Source organism: Elephas maximus, chromosome 9 (assembly GCF_024166365.1).
Source record: "Elephas maximus indicus isolate mEleMax1 chromosome 9, mEleMax1 primary haplotype, whole genome shotgun sequence".
NCBI classification, from domain to species: domain Eukaryota; kingdom Metazoa; phylum Chordata; class Mammalia; order Proboscidea; family Elephantidae; genus Elephas; species Elephas maximus.
In genome coordinates, this window is record NC_064827.1 from 15,906,348 (window position 1) to 15,925,356 (window position 19,009).

At 36.0% G+C, this 19,009-nt stretch overlaps 1 protein-coding gene across 5 annotated transcripts in view; it reads right to left on the minus strand.

The window, feature by feature from the left end:
- The window catches only part of KIAA2026 (KIAA2026 ortholog), a 99,214-nt gene that overhangs the window by 42,019 nt on the left and 38,186 nt on the right, over window positions 1-19,009 (minus strand). For all 5 annotated transcript variants that reach the window (XM_049896772.1, XM_049896769.1, XM_049896768.1 and 2 more), the window contains 2 exons: window positions 12,952-14,369; window positions 1,427-1,506 (listed from right to left, as the gene is read on the minus strand). In XM_049896772.1, the coding sequence (XP_049752729.1) occupies window positions 1,427-1,506; window positions 12,952-14,272 (1,401 nt within the window). In that variant the 5' untranslated portion in view covers window positions 14,273-14,369. The remainder of the gene's footprint in view (window positions 1-1,426; window positions 1,507-12,951; window positions 14,370-19,009) is intronic.

The window sequence follows — 19,009 nt, forward strand, 5'->3', positions numbered from 1 at the left end:
ATGTGCACATGAGTGTGCGTGCACACGCATGACTGAAACCAAAGGTTCACGAAACAGTATTCACCCTACTATACACGTGATGCACTTTGATAGCTTCTTTTCTATTTTGATTTTATTAGCTTAAAAAAAAATTGCTGGTCATGTAATCCGCTAAATTGATATCATGCCTCACAAATGGATCACCACCTATAATTTTAAAAACACTGCCTATGCCACTTATTACATGTAAAAGTCCATCCAGGAAGTTAGGAATGGAGGAAATAGCAGCAGGGGGAAGGTCTGTCTTGAGATCTACATTCTCAGGACTAATGCTTTGAGGGTCTGAGGGAAAAATGAGTAGGAGAACTAGCAAAGGCTAACACGATATCAGTGGACATATGGTGATACTATAGCACTAAATAATAGGTACAGGCAATGATATAAAGGTCTCTAATACTAGAGTCATACTTTCTGTTGACAAACTGGGACCAAGAATACCCAATATAAAAGAATTTCGTAGAAGATATGTTTGTAATTCACCCTAAAAATGTCATTAAAAATACTCTTTTCTAAAATACTGAGGAAGAAAGATGTCTATATTCTTTCTCTGGTAATTTAAAATATTAAATTTTTACCAATTAGTAACTTTCATAAAAATACTTCCAAAAACACTATTTTTACTGAAAGTAAACATGTCCACATTTCTGGATACAAGTAACTGTTAAACTCACATATATTATCAATATTTTCATAGTAACTACCCCAGTACTTTCTCTTTTACTTGACTTGAGACTCACAGAAATTCATTTCAACATCATTTTTATCTCTTGGCATTTAAGTATTAGTTTATAAAACTTTTGGAGATGTGTTTAACCTGAGATGGACTAAATATACTAACACAAAGAAAATTTTAAAGAAACTGTCATTTGTTGAAGAAAGAATATCTTTTATAAAATAGAAAAATAAAAAATTAAAAAAAATTTTTGTGTGTGTGTGATTCTCTGCTTACTCTTTGTATCAGAGAATGAAGCCTTCACATAATGCTATGGCAGTACATACAATCCCAGAAATGTTTCCAGACCACTTCAATTAACCTCTCCTTAATGTTCTGTCTAATGTTCATATAAATCTAAGAGTTACAAGATTTGTGCTTCTACATATACTGCTATTAAATTACTTCTACTAAACTTAGTTCAGGTTATAAGAAGTGACAGACTTTTTACTATCAAGAGACAGTCAAAAGGAAAATAATTGCGAAATACTAACAGATTTAATCTTGGTTATGCCTACATCTTCATGAAAGAAAAAGTCACAGTTGAAAACATTTCATTAAAAGTATGTGCTACAGTTTCTTGAAATTCAGTCAATATCTCAAGGGAAGATATAAACACTGACATAAAAATTTAAACAAACAAACAAAAAGTTGAGACAAAGTTGAAACATTTACCTGAAATTCTGGTACAGTGGGTGACTTTGTGACACTTTTCCTCTTCTTTGTGATTGCTTTTTTAGATATGGATTTTTTCCCTTTCAAGATTAAAAGAGAAAAGCTTCATAATGCTGTTTATAGCACTTCATTAACAAAAACCAAATTACATAGAGCCTTGAAAGTTAAATTATAACTAACAAATGGCTGCTAGTAGGTCAAATAAAAATAATGAATCAAAACAAACCCCAGTAAAAGCAAACATTAAACTATAACTACTTGTAACAGACATATTAACAAACACTGTTTTCTTTATGTAAGAACCAAATATTACAATCTCTAATGTGTTGCACAATATCAGAATTTACTGCAATAAGATTTGGCAAAAAGTCCTATCACTACCGCTCAGTTAAAACTACTTACATTCACAACTTAAAATGAAACTACAAAGGAAAAAAAAAAACAAAAAACCTTACCTTTAATAATCACTTCTGCAGTCAGGAACCTGCATAGAACTATACTCTGAAGGTTATCGTCTCTACCCAACCTAATCTGAAAATCCCTTCAGTAGCTTAGAAACAAGGCTTTTCTATCCCTTTAACCCTGCACTCACCCAGTGGGCACCTTTGGCAGTATTCAATATCCAAAGTTTTAAAAGAAGGTAAACATCTCCCTTTCAAGTGTACCTAGTCACTTGTGCAATCAGAAATCAATACAAAAAATCTCATATTCTTAAAGAAGTCCAATTCATGGCATAGATTGAAGTATCTTTACTCTTTGTATTTAACCTGACAACAAAGTTACATATACACACACACATAACCTCTATTTTTAGTAGGAATATGTTAAAGTATGCTTCTTCCCCCACCTACAATTAGCAAAACCAATTAACCAATTATTATTTAAGAAACACAGTAGGTATAGGGCACTGCAGAATTTATGGGGAAAACAAGGAATTATAGAGACCCTGTCTCCCAGGAGCTTAAAATTGATGTATGGGAATGTAAAAACAAACAAAAAAAGGAAATGCTTCTTTGTTAATGTTAGTTCACAATCATTTATAGGCTAAAGTGAGCTTAAAAGTTACTATTTTTTTTCAAAAGGGAAAATGATTAAATATTTTGCTGTACATAATCCCTGATGCTCTTTAGATACAATTCCAGTTTATAAGATCATTGTATTATCTTCTAGGCTCCTTTTTAATCATATCACAGAACTGCTACTGAATAACTTCTAACTTTCGACCCAATAAAATGCATGTATACTATGCTTGAACTACGGCAGATTCTGAGTTGCTGAGGTTCAGAGGAGTTTTAGTGTCCTGTTCTAACATCACCCTGATGTCATCTGACATCTGCCTTTAATTAATTTGAAATAAAACAGCCCAACATATATTTCTTTTCTCATCACTGTTATGTGCTTACAAAGTAACTACAACAGAGACGTAAACACGTATGTGAGTGGCCGTGTACAAACAAGTAATACTCAGGGTGAAGGGATTCAATTTTTGGTACCTACAACACAGTGGTTTTTTGGGTATAACGCAGTTAATAATTGATTTCTGAACTGGCTACCAGAGGTATCTCTCAAGGGGCCTCATGAATTTTAACACCAGGATGCCTCTATACACTACCGTTACTATTTCTTAAAGATCACGGAAGAAGATTTAACAGTCTGCTGACCTAAGTCTACTTTAAGAATCTGTTCTCTTGCATTGCTCATAAAACCAAAAACCCATTGCTGTCAAGTTGATTCTGACTCATAGCGACCCTATAGGACACAACAGAACTGCCCCATCAGAACTGCCCCATAGGGGCATAGTTGGCTTCAAAAATTAGCTGGCTATAAAAACAGTGATTTGAAGGAAATGAAATCCTTCTTCATTCCCTGCCTCCCAGCACTGCTCTAATTAACTTGGAGGAAAAAAAAAAAAAGGAAAAAATCATTTGATTTTGTATTCAGTTATAAGCACAACTGAAGTCACCCTTGATATCCCCATTACCTCGATATTGTTGCCATGTAGGCACCAAATGCAGGTACTAAATTCTCAGTTACTCGAGCAGCCACTCCAATGGATTAAGAGGCTGAGGTGATGGAATACACGGTACTTGCTTGAGCTCACCAAGTCACCAGAGTACTTAAATTTTAGAAAGTAACTAGAGGCAGTATTGGGTAGTGCTTTTAAACCTGAGTCAGCCAGAGTCTGAATACCAGTACTACTAGCTTGAGACACCTTGAGCGAACTGCTTTATTTCTCTGTGCAGTTTCTTCATCTGTAATACAGGGATAATAATTTTACCTACTCTGTGGGAATTAAATGAGTTAGAACATATAAAGAGCTTAGAATACTGCCAGGCACGTTACCATCAATAAATGTTAACTGCTATCTGCCTTAGCTGAGCCCTGGTCATAGAATCTAAACAAAAAAATCTTTATTATCTTTTAATCTTCTTCAAATTCCTCTTTTATTAACATATTCCTTCATCTTAGTTTTTCTTGCTTATATGCCCTGTGCTACCATTCTACTTTGTAAACATAATGACTAATGCAACACTTATACAGAATTGCAATGATCTGTTTACGTATTTTCTTACTAGACTGTAAATTACTGAGGACAGAAATAACATTCTTCACTTTGTATTTACAGAACTTAAGTTCCGAACGTTGATGTTACATAAAAGAACCCTACTCTTCATCAGATATTCCATCACTCTAGGGTGGAAAAGGGAGGCAGGTAACTGCTCTGCAATTCTGAGGGCCCTTTTGAGTCCATATTATAATGAAGAAAACACTGACACAGTCCCTTTAAATAATTTACACAATTTATCAGAGTTTTACAACATGACCTAAGAATGGTAATCAGAAAACTAACATTTACTGAGAGCCTACTGTGTGTCAATGGAACGCTGGTGATGCAGTGATTAAAGCACTTCGCTGCTAATCAAAAGTTGGTGGTTTCCCCACCAGCTACTCTGTGGGGAAAAAGATGTAGCAGTTTGCTTCTGTAAAGATTACAGCCTCAGAAACCCTATGGGACTGTTCTGCTCTGTCCTACAGGGTTGCTATGAGTCAGATTCAACTCAGCAGCAAAGGGGTGCTATGTATCTGACACTTAGTAAGGCGATTTGCACAAATTACCTCATCTAATTCTCAAAACAGTCCTCCAAAGTAGATGTCATGGATTGAACTGTGTCCCCACAAAATACGTAGTGACTTGGTTAGGCCATGATATCCAGTATTGTGTGGCTGTCCTCCATTTTGTGATTGTTCTTTTATGTTACAGAGGATTAGGGTGGGATTTTAACACCACCCCTACCTAGGTCACATCCCTGCTCCATTGTAAAGGGAGTTTCCCTGGGGTATGGCCTCCACCGCCTTTTATCTCTCAAGAGATAAAAAGCAAAAGGAAGTGAGCAGAACCTCATACCACCAAGAAAGCAGAGCGCTTCCTTTGGAGGTGTTTGTGGCGGGGGGGGGGGGGGGGGGGGGGAGGGCAGGGAGGGTCCTGCACGGAGAAAAGATTGATGACAAGAATCTTTCTCCAGAGCCGAGAGAGAGAGAAAGCCTTCCCCTGGAGCTGACACCCTGAATTTGGACTTCTAGCCTACTAGACTGTGAGAAAATAAAGTTTTCTTTGCTAAAGCCATCCACTTGTGGTATTTCTGTTATAGCAGCACTAAATGACTAAGAAGATAAAACCCCCATTTTAATGTGGGATGACTGAATATCCCCCATTGCCACAGAGTTGATTCCGACTCCTAGCGCTCAGAAAGATTACTCAGTAATTAAGCACCACAGAGAGGACTCCAATGCTCAAGCTCCTCCTTATTACATAATTCTAACTCGAAAAAAATCATAGTTACCATTTTTTATTGATTCCTACTATGTGTCAGGCTCATACATACTATGTATGCATTTGCTATTCCAATCAATATAACAATACAGCAAGGTAGATGTTACCTTTATTTTGTAGTTAAGGTTAAGAGGCTATAAACGGTAAAACATGAAAGACCTACAGCTAACATCCACTGGAGCATAAATTTGAACACAGGTCTGTCTCACTTTAAGGTTGTGCTCTTTTTATGGCAAAACACTGCATTCTTTCAAACTTTCTGCAGGGACGTAATCTGCTTCTGATTGATTTCAGGGCAGGTCTTTTGATTAGAAGATCTGCAAACTTACCACAGTTTAAAATATTTATGTCCTCAAAAAAAATCTGAACAGTAATTATCCTGTGTTCTTCAGTAAAAACCAGCTCTTAATTTTCACTAAATTAAAATTTTAAAATGGAGCATTAAAAAAAAAAAAAAATCTTTGCCATTGAGTCGATTAAAATTCATAGCAGCACTACAGGATACAGCAGAACTGTTACATAGGGTTTCCAAGGAGAAGCTGGTGGACCCGAACTGCCATCTTTTGGTTAGCAGCCAAGCTCTTAACCAGTGTGCCACATGGAGCATAAAACCAAAAAAAAAAAAAAAAAGAACCAAGCCCGTGGCCGTTGAGTCAATTCTGACTCACAGTCTACTACAAAACTAACCCAGCCTTTATTTGGTAATTTGTTTTTGCTCCAGGACATGGTATATACAGGGCAAGTTACATACTGCCCTCTAGTGGCGTCCCGTTTCTCTGCCACTTACTTGATCATACCCAAGGTCTTTTTACCCCTGAAGTCACCTGGTCCTATAAAACATAGTTCTCAGGCCTAGAATTGTGCAGAAGTGAGAAGTCAGTTTAAAATGTACACAGAATTCCAACATAATCCTTGAGCCAAAAACACAGACATGTGCAAGTGTCAACTTGTGCCTGGAAGACGGATAAGGAAATCTTAATAAGGCTTAGTTATTAATGCTACAGGTACAGCCTAATGAAGCTTTCTAAACCATGACGCTTTGAGCAGCTTAAGGAAGTCCAACCTGAGAGGGAAAAGCACAACTAAAGCTCTGTTTCACACTATAACTGAGGCACAAGACTCTAAGCTTCTAGAATCTGGAAATACTCCTCTTAAGGGAAGAACAAAGGACACTCTCATCCCCATTCCTCACTCTCTTACTCCTCATCTTCACCCCCCTCCTTATCCTTCCTTCCCTGCCTGTCTTCACTCCTCAGTCCCTGGGGTTATTCAAGAGACCTCCACTCCACTGCCTTCCCATGTTTTAAAATTATCCCAACACATTCACTTCGTGCTTTTATTTTAGGAATTTTTATAAGTGAATGGATACTAAGACATTAATCGCTGCTAATGGTTAGGCAAGAAGCCCTGGTGGTACAGTGGTTAAGCGCTTGGTCGGCAAAAGGTCGGCGGTTTAAACCTACCAGCCACTCCACAGAAGAAAGATGCAACAGTCTGCTTCCATAGAGATTTACAGCCTCGGAAATCCTATGGACAGTTCTACTCTGTCCTATATAGGAACTATGAGTCAGAATTGACTTGACAGCAACAGGTTTGGTTTTTTGGGTTTGAGTGGTTAAGTGCTTGGCCACTAACCAAAATGTCTGTGGTCAAAACTCACCACTGCCTCCACGGGAAAAAAAGACCTGGAGATCTGCTCCTGTAAAGATTACAGCCCAGGAAATCTTATAGGGCAGTTCTACTGTCATACAGGGTTGCTATAAGTCGGAATCGACTAGATGACACACAGCAACCATCACTGCCAAAAAGGAAAAACCCAAGAGCATTTGTATTATTAAAAAGTGAATCTGGGAAGTATCTGAGATGTGAAGTCACAGAAGTGTAATTTTGCCTCTTAATTACTAAATATGCATGTCTTGTGCTAAATAAACATTTATATTCTACAGAAGCTTCTGAGATGTTCTGTCTCTTAAGTACGTGGTGCGAACCTTAGCAAAACAGCTCATTTTCCCTGTATTCTCCTTGCCTATGAACAGCTTCCTCCCCACGGTGGCAATTCTTCAACTCTATCACGTAATTCACAAACTCCTGAACAGTCATTTATTTTTTCCCTTTAACTTAGAACACTGAATCAGTTGCCAAATTCTGCTATTTATTGTAACATCTCTCAAAACTGAATTTTCTTCCGTCAATATGACAGAAAAATCAAGTAACCATGCCTTATCCGGGCTATTGTAATTCCCTCTTCCTAAAATTATTTTCTTCTCCATCTTCATCTTAACCCTACCAGCTCTGTGCTTCAGTTTTTTAAATCTATAAAATCCGTATAATGGGGAATAATAACAGAATCTACTTTATGGAGTCTTTATGAAGATTAAATGAGAAAATATGTACGAAGGTTTAGGACACTGCCTGGCACACAATAAGCATTATGTGAGTAGTAGTTTGGGGACAGGAGAAAGAAAGAAGCAAGAAGGGATTAAAATAAAAAAGAGATGTAGTAGATCCTTTTACTCTCTGTATATCTTGGCATCTCAAGTTGGTACCCTAAAAATCTTCCCCATAAACACACATACAGTTTAGGTTCTGTAGTACTATCAATACGGAACTATATAACCTTTTTATAAATATAGGCCTGGATGTGTTCAAATATCATAGATTATATTACTTTCTCAGCCATTTCCTATAAAGTGGCTCATTGCTTTTTACACATATATCTTATTCTAAACTCATTTCTCTGCATTGGGCTCCTTCCTGATTCATTTATTTAAAATAGCACCACAAGCCTAGAAAGACAGCACCCCAAAATAGCACACTCTTGTCAAAGAGCTTTTAGAAACTCAGGTTTTTCATGGAAGTTTTCCTCTAATTGTGCTGTATTTTTTTTTTCCACTGATATCTGACTTTATACCTCCACACTTTTGCTCATGGTATTAACCATTTTTCATTATCCAGTCCCCAATATTCTTCAAAGTCTGTTGTCCTCTGTGAAACTTTCCCCGACTGCCACAGCACACGCTGATTCTTCCTCTGCTTGATTTTTTATTGTGCGTTCTGTCTTAGCATAACGCAGTGAAACCTGTGAGAGCCAGAACTTGATGGAACTGCCTTGTTTTTCTGAGTCTCATGAGTTTTCCACCTTTGACGGGGTAGAGTCTTACCACTTTTCTATCACCATTTTTAGTGGAAAATATTTTGAGTTTACCTTCTCTGACAAGTTTCCACCTCACACAGTTTCTGGCTTTTGAAGGTTTTACTGTACTTAAACCAAAAACCAAACCCACTGCTGTTGAGTCGATGCTAACTCATAGCAACCCTATAGGACAGAGCAGAACTGCTACCTAGGGTTTCCAAGGGGAGCCTGATGGATCTGAACTACCAACCTTTCGGTTAGCAGCCATAGTTCTTAAGCACTACATCACCAGGGTTTCTTTACTTATCAATTATTAAAATGAGATGGATATTTAACATTCTGAACCTTAGTTTCTTCCCCTATAAGAGAACAACATCACTTGTTCTATCAAGTCAGTTTAGACAAAGCTATCATATAAAATGATTTGGTTGAAAACAATGACTATGTGGAGGGGGAGGGGAAGCCTTCCATAACAAACTGGTTGAAAGTGAATAACTATACACACCAAAAGCTTTTTGTAACCATTAACACATCTTTAATTATTTTTATCTGTTCAAGTTTTATAAAAATTCCTCAGTTAAAAAAATTTCTATTCATTTTCGCCAGCTCTGCCTGCTCTAAACAATCTATAATAGTATACAATCAAAGAAACCTAAAAGTCCAATAAAATGATGCTGTAGAAACCTAGTTACTGCACAAAGATGTTCATGGTATACTGTAATATGGAAAAAAAGCAGATTGTAAAATGGTATGCATAGTATAATTCCATTAAAAAAATACATGTCTTGAAAAGAACATGAAAGGCACATCTTAAGGAGTTAAAAAAAAAAAGGAGTTAATCTTGGTTATATCTGAATGAACCATATTATGTGTGTTCATTTATTTATTCATTAAGTTCCTACGCAATATATCAGCCACTGTGCTAAGTTCTAGGGATCCAAAAACAGAAATAGCCCATCTGACCTTAAGGATATTATAGAATAGAAAGTAGACAATCATCAAAATAACCTAGAAGTTAATGCAACTACTGTAAGTATTAAGAAGTATAGTACCTGATTCTATAAGCACTCACAACAGGGAAAATTTCAACTAGTCAAAAAGATGGGAAATGACAAAAGAGTGAGTGTTCACTAGGTGATGAGAGGACTGTTCTTTCTGCTTGTCTCCATATTCTGTAATGAAATGTATCATTTCTCTAATAAGAAAAACAGTAAAAAAAATCAAAGAGAAGAATCCAAATTTTTTCAACCTTGACCCAGCCCCACATCTCATAAAAAAGTATTTCTAATTTGTTTTCAGTTAATCTAGCTTGTTCTGCTTAAAAGACAAGGTTTTCCTGAATTTTTAAATTTTGGAAAAAAATCACCAAAGAAAACTTTCTAATCATCAGGCCACATTTTTCTTCTCCTGTGCACTGAACAAAACACAAGACAGGGCGTGAGGTAATGGACATGCTATTGTTTCCAGTGTTTTTCTTCTATAATATTTCCAAGAGTAAGAAGCAGGGCTAAGTGACTAAAAACGAATTCAAAACTCAAAAAGCAGGAAGAAAACCCGCAATTCTGGGGAAAAAAAAAAAATCGATAAAAATGTTTGATTCCGACTCATAGCGATCCTATGTCAAACGTGCAGAACTACCCATAGTGCGCTATGATTATCCAATCATTTTCAACCAATTTGTCTTTTTGAGCCTTCTACTAAAAATAATCCTCTATCAGGGAGCGGGCTGACTCATTAGGGGGAGAGTAAATGGGAGTATGTAGTAAGGTGTATATAAGCTTACATGTGACAGACTGACTTGATTTGTAAACTTTCACTTAAAGCACAATAAAAATTATTAAAAAAAAAAAATCCCCTATGGTAGTAAGAAGGCTTATTCCAAAGTACATTCTGCAGAATAGATGGGCGATGGATAGCTACTATTTGAAAAAAGTCCTGTGTTAAAATAAATTTGACAAATACTAGCTTACACAAAATTAAACAGTACCCCCCTCCAAGTTTTTTTCTTCAAGACTTCCCAGAATCTTTAATATACAGGCTCAGAATCACATATCCACAATTCTCAAGTCCAAAAGGTTCTGAAAACTAAAGTTTTAAAAATAATTTATATAACAGCAAAACCTGCCCTGAACTGATGTAAGGCTGTTAAAAGCCTCTAACTCACTTAGTCTGACCATCCATTTTGCTGCAGGAATCATGTTTTAGATTACAGGGGCTGTCCCACCCCACGAGAGATGCTGTTGCTGTCGCCAGGTGCCGTGCAGTCAGTTCCAACTCACGGTGACCCCAGGTATAACAGAATGAAATGCTGCCCAGTTCTATACCAACTAGAGATATTACTTAATAAATGCTATATACACCATATTACTCTTGTAAAATCTGAAGATCTCTGAATTGCAAACATACCTGGTCCTAGAGTTTCACGTGCTGCATGTGGCCCTGCACTAATAATACACAATGTGAATCGAAAAGGTGCACCTCTCACACCTGTGCTCATGGAGCTCAGTTATTTTAAGTGAGAAGAAACACTCGAATGGCGTACGCCCCACGCTGACTATAAAGGGCCACAATATCTCATATCATCAAGAAGCCCAGGATAAAACCTCAGAAAGACATGAAGTGGGCCAAAACTGATGTAAAACACATGTTTTACTGTTGTTATAACATTTTACAGAACACTGTTATAACAGCAAGGAGTTTTAGCATCTGGTATAAAAAGGGAACTGGCCCATGCTTGCCTGGCACTAAGAAGGGAGAGAGAAACTTTATCTGCCAGATTTAAATATTTCTGTCACTGAAGACTTGACTTCCTGAAAACTGCTCTGAGGATAAAATGAGAAAGTGTCTGAAGGCAAGTACATTACTTTTTTCTCTTTTCTCCATGTAAGGCTTGTTTCCCAAACCAAATAGAGTGGGCACACAAGTACTGGCTGAATTTGCCCCTGAGTGTTTGCAGTCTCTTGTCTAGAACCGGAGATGAAACTAAACTGACAATTTTTTCTCTAATTGTCAAACACCCTGAAATTTCATTTCAAAATGTACCAGCATTCTGTTTATAAATTCCTTTTAATCCATTCCTTAGTAGCTAATGTTTTTATTCTGCTATTGGTATAATCTATATAGAAGTTGCATCAGTATCTATTTTATGAAACCAACACCAATCATAATTACCTTTAAATACATGAAGAGTAGTGTCATAAACAGCAGAAACTTAAAACGTTTCTGGTGACAAAGCTATTAATAAACTACTTCTACATACTTTAGAATTAGGAAATATTTCAAATTTTAAATTATTTAGTATTTTAGAGACTAATATACCAAAGCAAACTTGCTAAATAAATTCCTCAAATGAAATATATCTAGCCTAATGGATTGCTCAGAAAATTTAAACAGCTTATTTCTGAAAGTTACTTTAAAAACATTAAAGCTTTTCATCACCTGAATGGACAACTGAATGTCTGCATCTTTTAGTCCTCCAAAGTAAGTCTGTTCTTAATAACAAATTTATTTAAACACATTTAAGCATACTTAATGATTTATTTAAATAACTAAGGCATAAAACCAACTATATTAAACAAAATACCCACTTCCTCATTTGTAAACTCATTATCCAATTACTGCCAAATTTTAATTTTTTTGCTTCTGTGCAACAGGGATAGAAAACTGAAATCCACAAATGATGACGATAAACCACAATTCATTTTAGTAAACCACTCCAATTTTTCCCAGTCAAGCAACTTTTTACTAGTAATGGTTAACAAAGCTCATCATTTACTTTTATCTCATCTATCCTCTGGGGTGGATAAATGAGATACAAACTGACTAAATGGCAGATAATAGGAAAAGCAAAAGCACCTGAAAAATTAAAAAACAAAGCAAGCCAGAATTGAAGACATTATTTTTAGGGTTTTTTGTTGTTTAAGTAGGCTGACATTAGTCTAACGTACTGGGTATTTAAATTTGCTGAAAGACAAACTTAAAAATCCTTTTATAAAAACACCCTTCATGTCTTACTAGCTGAACTCCACAATTTTTTCTCCTGGATATGGAAATATATACTGAAAACACAGTATTTAGAAATATATGATGTGGGAAAAAACTGAGACCCAGAAAGATTAAACTGACTGGCCTTGGCTTAAGAAGCTAGTTGCTATGGACTTTTGTCTTGGGAATAATATCTCCTGACTCTCCTAACAGTGCTTTTTCCACTGCACTGTGCTGCCCTGTAGCCTGGAAAAAAATCCCTGGAAATGGGAAGCATCACTTATGGAGAAATTAGCCCACAGAAATGTAAAAAAAAATAAAGTCCAAAGATTTTCAACAGAGAATTAAACTCAGCTGTACTGTACCTGTATTTTTTGCTAGTATATATATATATAATCTCTTCTGCTCTGGGTTTTAATCATGGGGAATAAAATAAAACTTGACTGCTAAACACACACATATACATGTGCTGTGTATGCATTTCATTTTGCTCATCAGAGCTTCAATAATGCCTAACTGAAAGAACAATTTGAATTATGTTTTAAGTATAACTCTCACCCATTTGCATTAACTTACCCGATTTGTGCTTCTTGTGTTTTGCTTTCTTTTTAATGATCAATAACTTATTCTGGATCTCAGGCTTATAAGACTTGAACGCAAGAGAATGAAGACCTTCGCGCTTTCTTTGTAAGTTTTCATTCAAAACGTCTTTCAATTTCTTTTTCTTCTTTTTCTTCTTTTTTGCCCGCATTTTGGTTAGTTTGAGTTTCTTGTGGCTCTGCAGTGATTGTTCTAGAAGAAGATCCCTTACAACTCTGTGGCAGTTCATTTCTGGATAATCGCTGTGGCTTCCATTTACATGTATTTGGCAAGATTTCAGAGCATTTTCTTTTAATGGACTGGGTTCAAGCTTTACTCTGGAAGCATCACTAAATTTTTCCTGATTTTCTATAAACCTTATTTCACCAGGGCTCAGAGGCTCCCCAAAGCCAGTAACTTCCCCTGGACTCCCTGGTTTCTCTAAATTTTCTTTACAACAATCAGTTTTTTTAATTTCGCAAGGCCTGCGAATTCTAATTTCACAGTTGGATTTTACTTCCATTTCAACAGAGATGTCATGATTATCCAAGCTCATTTTAGCAGGGCAGCCAGCTGGATCAAAGTTAATTCCCTGCTCTTTCTTGAAGGCTAGAGACAGGCCTTCTCTACTACCCCTATGTTCTCCATTGCTAGTATTAACATAGTCACACTTCAATTTCTCCAGTTTAATCCGAGGTACTCTTTGTATTTTGATGGGTGGAATTGGAAATTCAGGGGCTTGAAAGGGTCTCTGTTTATAAATCCGAACATCTGCACCACAGAACTGTGGAAAATGTACATAAGCATTCTCCAAATAATCATAGCCAAGGATAACTTCCCTGCATTCATGGATAGGTTGCCCAAGTACAGCATCTTGAACTTCTTTTTGTGTTTCATATACAAAGTCACAAAGACCCTTAAGTAACCACACTTTTTGGTAGAAAGGTAGTTCATGGAAAGGTTTTTCTTCCAATGGGTTAACTTCTCCAAGAACTTTAAAAAACTGGGGACACAAGCCAAGCTTCTCAGCACAGCTATCAGGATTTTCAGTCTGCCCCACAGCAGTGTACCACTGCTGTACCTTCTGTCTCAGTGCTGCTTCCCAGGTCCTGTAAGGCAAGGTAGGTCTCCGATGTAAGGTAGGTCTGCGATGCGGAGGACTTAATAGAGAAGTCATTATTTTTGATAGAAAAGCATTACATTGAGGCATCAAAAGACAACGTTCTAATTCATAAAAGACTATTTCTGGCAAATTTAGAATTTGCTGGGCCAAACAAAGGAAATGCCCAATAGCTGGAATCTCCCACATGGTCTCCATACAAGTTGGAGCTGCTTGAGCCAGAAGTTTTCTTTCCCATTCTTCTATTTCCTTTTGACTAGCTTCTTCTGCTTCTTTTCTTTCCTGTTCCCGAAGCCTAAAGGAAATAAATTAAACCATTATTACTTAAAGTAGAGAATACTATATTTTAAATAAGTATGTTTTATTTATCTTCAGCCAACAAGGCAACTGGTTGTTCTAGTTTTCAGTATCAGCACAAAGTATCCCATAACAGGTATCGTTATTTTTTTCAGATGAAGAGCTATACATATAACTTCACCCTGAGTTTTACTGATGGAGGATTCTAAGAATTTCAATGCATTTAAAATGTGTTAAATATAAAAATAAGTGAAAAAAATAGCATGTTTATTAAATGAAAACAATGGAATTTGATTACAATTTATAGAAAAATATGACTTCATATAAGAGCTATAAAGATATTTACATTCTTTGACTCCCATAATTCCACTCCCTGGAAAGTTTTACTATTAAATAATTACGATAAAAGCAAATGTTATGTGCTTATAGGTGCTAACTGGAGTTTCATCATACAAGAAAAACAAAACTATAAAGTTGTATTACAATGAATGGGAAATAAACTGACTTATAGTATATAGTCTCGAAAAATGTAAATTCTGAATAGCATGTATAACACAAAAAAATCAGAATATAACAGAGTCCTTAATAGAAGCAAGAATGAAAATATGCATACATTAGGTTAGGAAATGACAGTATTGCAAAAATTTGTAACTCCTAGACTGGAGGGATTATAGGTGCTTTGTTCCATAAAATTTTCTTTACTAGCACCACTATAAAACCTTAATTATAATTTTTTTTTAATTAGAATAAAGCATAGGCATAAGTCTTCAGGACCTTGGATTAGTCAATGATTTCTCAGAGATGACCTCACGAACATAAGCAACAAAACAACAAATACATAAGCTGGACAACATTATTAAAAAAAAAAAATTGTGCTTCAAAAGACACCACCAGGAAAATGAAAAGACAATCAAAAGAACTAAAGAAATTTCTTGCAAGTCATATATCTAATAAGAGACTTGTATCTAAAATAGATAAAGAACACTAATAGAATTAAAAAATGGGCAACGATTAAAAAAATGGGCAATGGATATGAAGAGCTATTTCTCCAAAGCAAATATACATATGAACAATAAGCACATGAAAGATGCTCAGTTTCATTAGTCATCAGAAAAATAATAATCAAAACCACAATGAGATACCCCCTTACACCTATTAGGAAAAACTAGAACTCTCATCCACTGCAGTTCCTCAAAAGATTAAAGAGTTACTACGTGACTTAACAATTCTGCTCTTAAGTACATACCCAAGAAAACTGAAAACATGTCTAAACAAAATCTTGCACACGAATATTCACAGCAGCATTATTTGTAATAGCTAAAAAGTAGAAACAAACTAATGTCCATCAAATGATGGAGAGATTAAAAAATGTAGTATACTGGAACAGAATATTACGCACTAATGTTCAGCAATAAAGGAAGAGAAGGACATGCCATGATGATACAAATGACACATGCTACAATGTGTACGAACCTTGAAAACATTATTCCAAGTGAAAGAAGAAACAAAAAACCAAACCCGTTGCCACTGAGTCAATTCTGACTCATAGCCAGTCATGAAAGACCACACATTGTTAACAGTCCATTTATTATATGAACCGCCCAGAAATCTAGAGACAGAAAGCAGATCAGCAGTTTTTTAGGACTAGGAGAGTTAGGGGGAAATGGGGAGACTGTTAACAGGTATAGGGTTTCTTTTAGGGGTGATGAAAATGTTCTAAAGTTGACTGTGGTGATGATTTGCACAATTCTGTGAATATACTATAAACCACTGAATTTTACATTCTGAAAGGGTGGTTGTACAGTATGTGAATTATCTCAATAAAACTTATTAATGAAAGAAATTAATGCATATAAAAGTTTTAGAAAAGAAATGAGAAAAACAAACAAAAAAAAAAAGGAAAATATAACTATCGTACTCTTGATTTTTTGTAAGAGTGAGAACCCTACTGTTATGGATTGTGCCCCCCCCAAATATGTGTTGGAATCCTGACCCCTATACCCATGGAAAGGAGCCTTGGTGGCGCTGTGATTAAGCACTTGGCTGCTAACTGAAAGGTCAGTGGTTCGAACCCACTAGACACCCTGTGGGAGAAAGATGTCGCAGTCTGCTTCCCTAAAGATTATAGCTTTGGAAACCCTATGATCAATTCTACTTATTTCTGTAGGGTCGCTATGAGTTAGAATTGACTTGATGGCAATGGGTTGGTACCCATGGATAAAATTCTATTTACTACTCATTGAGGCCACATCAGGGTAGGGTGTGTCCTAATCACTTCTGAGTGATATAAAGTGCAGCATAGATACAGAAGCAAGCAAGCACAAATGGGGAAAAAAACCAACACTATTGGGTCACAATGGAAGGAAATGATCTACAAGCCCAGGAACTCCAAAGACTGCCAGCTACCAGAAGCTGAAATAGACAAACGACTCTTCCCTAGTGCCATGCCCTCAATTCTGATTTCTAGACTGCTAAACTTTTTTTTTTTTTTAAACTATGAGAAAATAAATTTCTGTTCTTTAAAGCCACCCACTTGTGGAACTTCTGATACAGCGACATAATTAAGATATCTTGCCTTGAAAAGTTGCATTAAAAAAAAAAATTGAGAAGTGACTTATTCTTGGGCTCTAACTTACAAATATATGACATTGACTATTTTTCCTACAATCATATTGTAAGAAACCCTGGTAGTATAGTGGTTAAGAGCTACGGCTGCTAACCAAAAGGTCAGCAGTTTGAATCCACCAGGCGCTCCTTGGAAACCCTATGGAGCAATTCTACTCTGTCCCATATGGTCGCTGTGAGTTGGAATCAAGTGGACAGCAACAGGTTTGACTTTTGTTTGGTTTATCATATTGTAATCTGTTAAGACAAATACTCAGAAAGAACACGATTTTAGCAAATACCAAGAATTCTCTTTTATACAGCAAGCCCACTTTTATATTCCCGGCAGAGAGGTGACACTGTAACTATCTTACTATATAACAACCCTGGTGGCATAGTAGTTAAGTACTACGGCTGCTAACCAAAAGGTCAGCAGTTCGAATCCACCAAGCACTCCCTGGGAACTCTACGGGCAGTTCTACTCTGTCCTATAGGGTCGCTATGAGTTGGAATTGACTTGATGGCAATGGGTTTGGTTTTTTGTTTTCTATATAACAGACACAACAAATTAGTTGATCAAGTAGTCCTAAGCATTGCTCTGGACCCTTGCAATGAATCATAAAACACCCAAAATGATCAAACTCTTTCCAAGTAACTGCATTCTATAATAAAGTTCAAGAATATGTAAAAAGCCAACCAAATCCACTGCCATTTAGTCAATTCCAAATCGTAGACCTTTCAGTTGGCAGTCAAGTGCTTAACCACTGTGTCACCAGGGCTAAAAAATATCCAGCACCCAACAAGGTAAAACTGACAATGTCTGACATCCAAATGAAAATCACCAGGCATATAATGAAGCAGAAATGCATGACCCCTACTGAGAAAAAAAAAAAAATCAACCAATTAAAAATGACCTGTAATTGACAAGATGTTAGAAGTGGCAAACAATTATATGAAACCAGTTATTGCAACTGTATTCCATGTAGTTGGAAAGCTAAATAAGACAAAGAAGATACAAAAAAGATCCAAGTGGTACTTCTAGAGATGAAAACAGATGTCTGAGATGATATACACTGAATGAGATTAATGACAGATTAGACATGGCTGAAGAAAAGATTAGTGAACTTAAAGACAGCAGCAAAAGCTATTCAAATGGAAATGCACAGAGAAGATACTTCTGAAGTCTGCATTTCAAAAAGAAAATGACTGCAGAAAGTAGTTAGTTCTAAGATATAAGACTGGAAAACAAATGAATTTTTAATCATGGGAATACATATAGGCAAACATATTACAAAAAAACCCAGTAATAATGTTTAGCTTGGGTATAAAAATAAGGCAGAGTTAAAATATTAATCAACAACATATAAGATGGATGAGGCAATAGAGATCAAATTAAGAGTTTTTTAAAATACTATTCTAAAGTATTGTTCAGGAAGTGTGTAGAGATACTAGTTAGCCTTTTAATTTTATGTATAACCACTTAAAGAACAGAAATGGAGCACCTAACTTTTACGTAACAAATCAATGAAAACAGCCGTAAGAGAACTAAATCTTCATCTTCCACAGCTGGATGTCAATAGATAATACCAAACTGAAAAATCAAGAGATAGCAATATAAGCATGCGATCTAGAAATGTGGAGATAATTACGTGAAAAAAAAAGCTACAAGTTAAATGTGGACAGTTCTGAGGCATGGAAATTGAAGCTGAATTGGGGTAAAGCAGAAGACTGCTATTTTTTATTATAAGGCTTACTAGTCTATACAACTTTTTAAACTATGCAGCACATTAAAAAAAAAATTCTTAAACATCAATTTTTAAAAATCCAAGGAATATCAGCCAGTTAAAACTAAAGATCTTGTTTACATTAAATTATTATGTACTCTGTATCTTGCCATGAAATTGAGTTTCTCTACACCTTATACATCGAGAAGGGAAGGAATGCCTTCTTCAATATTCTGCTAACAATGGCAAAAGGGGTTATAGTGATTTCCCACAGTATGTAACTCAGAGCTTGTTTAAAAGTTTGTTATAG